Source organism: Pundamilia nyererei, unplaced genomic scaffold (genome assembly GCF_000239375.1).
Source record: "Pundamilia nyererei isolate P.nyererei 1_Seehausen unplaced genomic scaffold, PunNye1.0 scaffold00100, whole genome shotgun sequence".
Lineage (NCBI taxonomy): Eukaryota > Metazoa > Chordata > Actinopteri > Cichliformes > Cichlidae > Pundamilia > Pundamilia nyererei.
In genome coordinates, this window is record NW_005187501.1 from 918,852 (window position 1) to 925,939 (window position 7,088).

At 41.4% G+C, this 7,088-nt stretch overlaps 1 protein-coding gene across 1 annotated transcript; it reads right to left on the reverse strand.

The window, feature by feature from the left end:
• Positions 1-219: 219 nt before the first annotated feature.
• On the reverse strand, positions 220-3,830 carry aar2 (AAR2 splicing factor). The gene is made up of 3 exons (XM_005740432.1): positions 2,775-3,830; positions 2,464-2,693; positions 220-1,260 (listed from the first exon to the last, which is right to left on the reverse strand). Exons 1-3 carry the CDS (start codon positions 3,535-3,537, stop codon positions 1,093-1,095), a joined length of 1,161 nt encoding a protein of 386 aa, XP_005740489.1. The 5' UTR covers positions 3,538-3,830; the 3' UTR covers positions 220-1,092.
• Positions 3,831-7,088: the final 3,258 nt, after the last annotated feature.

A 7,088-nucleotide genomic window follows, 5' to 3' on the forward strand; every position in this document is an offset into this window, starting at 1 on the left:
AGCCACCACACGAAGTAACGAGTAACGACCCTATCTAAATCCCAGTAACGACTAACGCGTTCCTGATTTTGGCATAATAACTAGTTACCGTGCTCGTTACCACAATAATAACGTAGTTACTGTAACGCGTTACTTAATAACGCGTTAGTCCCAACACTGAACAACAGTGACAGAAACCACCAGACACAGGTGGATATTTTGTTTCAGAAGTGCTGTTTTTATTAAATTGATTACAGTAAAGAAATATAATAAAAACAAAATTTAACAAAGCAGTACTTTAACAAGAAAATCATTACTTTATGAGTTCCAACCCTTTCAGAAAACCTGGTAAATCTTGTGAGTATGCTTTTTCCCACAGGTGTAGTGCAGCTCACACACGATCATTTCAATGCACTCTGCAAAAGAACTAATAGAGCTACACAAACTAACATTATGAGGATTCCTTGTAACTAGGAGAAAGACAATGATGGTAGCAAACAGCTGGAAGCAGTCGCAGTGACCAACAACACGCTCAGCCTCTGAATGACTGAATAGGTTCTGTCTGCAATCACTCTCAGACAGACTGGAGAAAGTATGCTGTCTAATTTATGAACACAAACAGATTCAACACAACACAATCTTTCTGAGTCAGTCTCTGCTGAACCAGACTTCACTGCATCTCTCTGCAACTGTTTGCCAGCTGCTAATTTAAATGTGAGGCTGCCGAATGCTTATGTGACTCTGCAGCTGAATCATCGTCCTGCAGCAGCTGTGTCACCATTCGTGTAGAAATGTCTGAAATTATGCTTCAAAACTATCAGGTCCTAGCTGGACTCTGAATGTAAGTACATAATGTGAATTTCAGTGTATTGCCATTTTATCACCATCACCAAATCCACTTTAAAGATAGCAGTTGTCTGCAAGTGATCACAGACTTGGTCGCCATCTTCAAAGCAACTATTTGAAAGCCAATGAGATCAGTCAGTTGCAATAATGTTTGGTCGTGCCGTCGTCTCCACCCACTGTTTTCCCTAGTGTGACTGTAGCATAAGATACTTTGTGGATCTCCTTCTGTGTTCCTTTTTCTCGGTGAGGAGAGTCCATTGAGTAGTTTCAGTCGACTGTCACACCATCAGGCAGCTCCACCACAACAGGTTCACAGTCGTCCAAGTCTGAATCGAAATCCCATCTGAACTTCTTGGTCAGGTGGGCTTTGAATTTCTCTGCTCTCTTACGCAGGTTGGCATCTACACCAGGCCCAATGGCAAACTGGAAAAAATCCTGTGAAGAACAATTAATCAAACAATTTTATAAACTGGTAACTGTAAATGTGATCTGTAAAAATTCAGGTGATGCTTTGATACTGTGGTCCATTTTCTGTTTGCAAGCATTTCTGTGTGTCGTGGAGATCATTCAGGATTATGAACGTATGTTGTACGGATCGAATTATAAACTGTCCTCAGATACCAGCCATAAAAAAATAGTGTTGTGAAAGGTATTCAACACACTGGCAATTTAAACATCCCTTTCTCATTGCATACGAATTATTATCTTTATAAAAAAATTTTTTACATTTAACCAGAAGAGCATGCAAAGTGTGGAGCAAGCCCAGGTTTAATCCCCGCTGGGGTTTAAGTAGTACAAATGCAGGGTTCAACATAACCAACAGGCCAATGGCCCAAGGCCAGCAGAAAACTCTACTGGGAAAGTTGATAGCCCAGCTGCTGACCCATTTGGACCAGTGACGGTGTTTCCACTGACCGATTTACCCCTGAACAGAGCTGACCGAAATGATCGACTGTTTTTAGCTGCTTTGACTTCCATTTTATTTATTCCACTACATTTATTTTAAACCTTTATTTACAGCTTTTTTCCTAATAATCTTCTTCTTTTAGCTGCGTCATTTAGGGGTCACCACAGTGGATAATCTCCGCCTATCCCTAGCATCCTCCTCTGTCACACAAACTCTCTGCATATCTTCCTTCACTACATCCATGAATCTCCATATTCAGCTTCTTTTGTACAATCTGGCCACTATCCCTCCTCTGCATATGTCCAAACCATCTCAGCCTTCCCTCTCCAACCTCTCAAACCTGAGCTGTCCCTCTGATGTACTCAATTCTAATTCTGTCCACAGATCACAATGTAGTCTGAATACAGCTTGAATCTACTAATAAAAAATTATATGTTCCTATAGTATAATCTTGAAATTAAACTGTCATTTTTGTGGGCCAATAAAGTCACACAAGGAGCAAGTAAAAGGCTGATCTTCTGGCTTGTTGGTTGAAAAGTGTGATACTGGTTAATGGACCCTAAATTACTTAAGATTAGTTTGCAAGAACACATTTTTTAAACTTTTTAATATCACAACATCTTAGTTCACATCTAAAATCAATTTTGCACCAGTGAGATGAATATATATTATTTAGTTAGATATAAAGGAGCATCAAGTGACAAACACTATAGTGTGATTTGTGCATGTACCTGCAGCGTGGAGGTAAGGAAGTTGTTTTGAGATACAATGTCAACAAAAAAATCAGGAGGTATTTCTCCAAGCTGGTGGTAGAGCACGGCGATGAGCCCCAGGTAGAGGTCCTTGCGCTTCAGAATGGACTCCTCTGAGCGGCACAGCAGAGCGAGGAGGCACTTCCAGTGCTCGAAGCCCTCGTACACATTTCCAAAGAGAAAACACACAAAGGCAAACTGCAGCTCACCTGAGAGAGGGGCTAAATGTCAGTACTTTTTCTTGCATAATGAATCAAGAGTAACCCATTTTTAACAAATGTGATACATACCTAGCACGTTAAGAGCCTCCTGCATGTGGTTCTTCTCCAGCACCGTCTCCAGAGCGTAGCTCAGGTCCATGCTGCACTTGGTGATCTCAGCTGGCGTAGCCCCGGGAGGGTAGGTCTTCTTAGGGATGACAGAGAAGCGCAACTCCGTACCCTCCCTTTGTTTCATCTTGGGGAGCCTGTCAAGCCCCTCTTTCATGCTCTGACAGGCCGTGTCATTCCTCGGCTGCTCCGCCCTGTCTTTGGTGTGTGTGAACTGAAGCTCGGGAATCACGTCACTGAATGCACATACTCGACCTGAGAGAGGCTGCAAGTTTTTGGCCATTTCCTCACTGATACGGTCAGTGAGGGACACCCACTTCCTCATCACCTCATAGGGATAGGGGCCCAGGTAAGGATCCAGCTCGCGCAAGCTGGCACGAATCCGACTCAACTCCTCTTCATTCTTGGAGGCTGAGAAGTCCAGATCTTCTTCCTTGGCGTCCCAGTTGGCCAGTATGATCTCTCTGGGTTTGAGAGAGAGGAAGAGGCCTGTCTTCGGGCCAATTTGTCCTCCATAGCCTGACGAGCAGTAGTGGAGGAAGTGCAGACCAGGGGGGATCATTTTAACACCCCGGAAACGAGGACCCACTTGCCAACTCTTGCAGTCGATTCCGAGCTCTGTACCCTGAGGAACACCCAGCAGCACGAGGGTAGCTCCCTCCTCGAAAAGCCTCAGGGCAACATCTGGATCCATGTCCACACTACCACTGCTGCTGCAGGCCATGTCTTCTAAGGGGTACTTAACGTGAATCTACTAACGAATTAACTAACTAAACTCTGCTCTCACCTGTTAAATGCAGATCACTCAAACGGATTTCCTCAAAAGGTCAGAGAGCCGCTGCTGCTTTGACGATAATACTTTCAATTGATGCGATTCTCGATGACTGAAAACATGGCAAAAAAATTTAAAGCTACACTGTGTTAGTAACTTCGGTGTAATAGCCTTTCTCACAGCCACACTTCATACATCCAGCTGTTGACGTTTCGAGTCGTTCGTATGGTGGAAGTTGTGCCACAAATTTCTTGCTCCGGACGGAAACAGTACCATGAAACACATTTGTGTCCGTCTACTTTTAATTTAAATACATTAATTAATAAATGTAAAATGTTATAAATCGTTTATGTATAATAGAATAATTATATAGATGTATTATATGATTTGTGTATGTGTATAGTTATTGTATATTATCTATATTTGCACTTCGTCTTTTGCTTGCTGCCTGTAGGTGTCGCCAGAGATCTCACCCTATGCATCGTCCTCTGTCTCACCAAACCTTGGCATGCTCCCCTTCGCTACATCCACGAATCTCTGTGGTCTTGCTCTTTTCTTCCTCTTCATTCTTGTATCCGCGCATGTCCATCTCAGCCTTGTCTTTCTAACTTTGTCTCCAATCCACTCAACGTAAGCTGGCCCTCCAGTAGACTCATTTCTAATCTTGTCCATCCTTGTCACCACAAATGAAAATCGTAACATTTTCAACTCTGCCACCTCCACCTCCTATATTTTTGTCTGCCTTCATTACCTCTGCTCCTTGCATCCTCACCTTTACCCCCTCTCAGTCACACACATGTCTTGCTTCTTCTGACTTTCATTCCTCTTCAGTGCACACCTCCACCTCTCCAGGCTCTCATCCCCCTTCTCACTACTCTCACTACAAACATCACAGTACACAGAGACTCCTGCCTGACCTCATCTATCAGCTTGTCCATCACAACTGCAAACTACAAAGTGGCTAAGAGCAGATCACTAATAAATAAATAGCAGATTGGTTGTTTTTTTTTTTTGCTAGACTTTATTTAAAATATAATGATTTAGCCAGCATGTATTAATATCTGCTTTATTCACATTTAGCTTTTTCTTGTGACCTCTTTATGGAAGCTTTTTTTCCGTCACTCAGAAAAAAAAAAGTAGTTAGAAGCTAAGTTAGAACTTTTTTCACAAAACGTCAAGTTACTGACTAAATGTTTTAAAATTGAGTGATTTGTCATGAGTAGAAAATTTCAAGACATCACCTGAAAATTTTGACTAACAAAAAAAAATTAAATTAAAATAAAAAAAAATCTTGATTGACAGAAACAAGCTTCTATATGTTTCCATTCTTTACAATAAAGACATTGTGCAATATTTATTGAATGACATTTTGTAACACTAACATTCATTCCTTAATCAAAATAATGAAAAAAAAGGATGGTTATATAATATCTTGCAACAAAAGTCTATTGTAGCTGATACACCTATAGCACCCCTAATAATAATAATTAATTAATTAATATCATTATTACAATAACTGCATAGGCTCACTTCAGAATAGTATCAATCAAACACGTACAAATTTTATTATGTGGCATATACTCAACCATATAACCGACATAAGAACATTTTTGGGTATGATGACATGTGGTTTGCAAACACAAAACATAAGAGTTTGTACAACAGGAGAAACTTTTAAAATGGTCTAAAAGTATCTGAACGCGTCGATCTTTAGCTTATCTTTGCTTACTATATAAAGCTTTTCCATAAAATGTAGCAATGCTGACATGCAGATGCTGGTGTAGCTTTTAATACACAAGACACTGAGAACTTGACAACAGTAAACATTCATGACTTTGCTTTTGAAAAATAGCTGTCTAAACACAGTCACTGATTGGTCACATGTAATATTCGCTATCTGTAGCAAGGAACACTGTGTAAATTCACCTTATGTCTTCATGAGAAAGTAGCACAGGCCTATAGGAGCCAGGGAGATACATTTCCTACTTTTAAAGCACAGAGACACTTTGAAGTTTTTGCCAGCAAGTGATCAGTGCCTTGATAACTCGGATTAACCTCATCCTTTTTCTCTTCTTTCCTCGTATTTTCTGGACAGCTGAACAAGAGGTTTTATTTCCCTGAAAAAAATGGAAAAAGAAAATAGCACAAGAGCGGTTTGGCTTGTTTTCTCACTGTGCAGTGGTGCTGGGGGCTCAGAAGAACACATTAAAGTCATCTTACCAAATACTGGGGACGGCAGTTTTGCACAATTAGCTGCTCCATGCTCTCAACTGGCTTCTCCAGGTCAGATTGATTTTTGCCACTCCCTTGACACCGGATCTGCTGTGTCATACCATAGATGGAAACCAGGATGCGACGTGCCTGCCATGAGATAACAGCCCAAACGTGTAGAAAATTAAAAAGGTGGAATAGTCCATCTAGCATGTCAGTCAAAGGTTGAAAACTTCTTCTGTATTTACCCAAATGTAAATGTACAACATGTGCCACGCAGGTTGTCATTTTTACCCTGTCCATGGTGCTGAAAGTGCATATAATGTAGTGCCACTTACCTTTCCTGAGGGACAAGGGTCTCTCTCTTTAAATTTATTCGCTGAAACAGTCAGATTCTGCAAAAGAAAAAGCCCAGTGTTGAGTTATTTAAGACATTTATTTGGCTTGTGATGCAAAAGAGAGAGGGGAGAAAGAGCTTTACTTGAAGAGCAAACACTGGAGGGCAGCCTAGCACATGTTATTAACTCACAAGCTTTATCACAGCTGTAACTGATTGCAGTGAACTTGCATTTAATGGTAGTTTAGTTAGTGGGGATGTCTGCCAATACAATACTTAAAACACAATAATTTTTAAATATCTACAACAGTTAATTAATCCCACAGTCTTATGATAAACTTTGCAATCATACCAGATTCTGTAGTTCAACGGAGATGACTTCTCTGTAGGAGCCCAGTATTTCTTTATAGTTACATCTACTTTTCCCACAGGAGTAGGCCAACAAGACAGCCACCAGGACACTACGGAGCAGAGTTCCAGTCAGACACTATGAAAAGAGAGCAGTGTTACAACTCTTCACACGCAACCAAGGAAAACAGGCCACGAATCATCGCTCAATTTGGCTCCCGCTGAGGCGCACAGTGCGTTAAAAGCATCTGTCAGTTTCCAGCTGTCTGCGCCACCTGACATCTCGACCAAAGTCGAAATAACCACATTAATATACGTCGGTGTGCACGCTTCATCAGCAGCAGCTCATTTACTGCGTAAGTACGCACCAGATGTTCAAACTGCGCTTACCATTTATCATGTTTTTCTGCAGGATCTTCAGACGAGCAAACCCATCTCTAGTCGTGACCGTCTTCGCTCATGGTGAGCTCCAAACTTTCACTTTTTTTTTTCTTTGGCTCCCCTTCAGTACTTTTGCACTACCTGTGGCGGAGACGTTAATACGGCGACGGGTAGACTTCCGATGTGGCGCTCCGTGGCTTCCAACATTACCAAACTGACTGCTCCT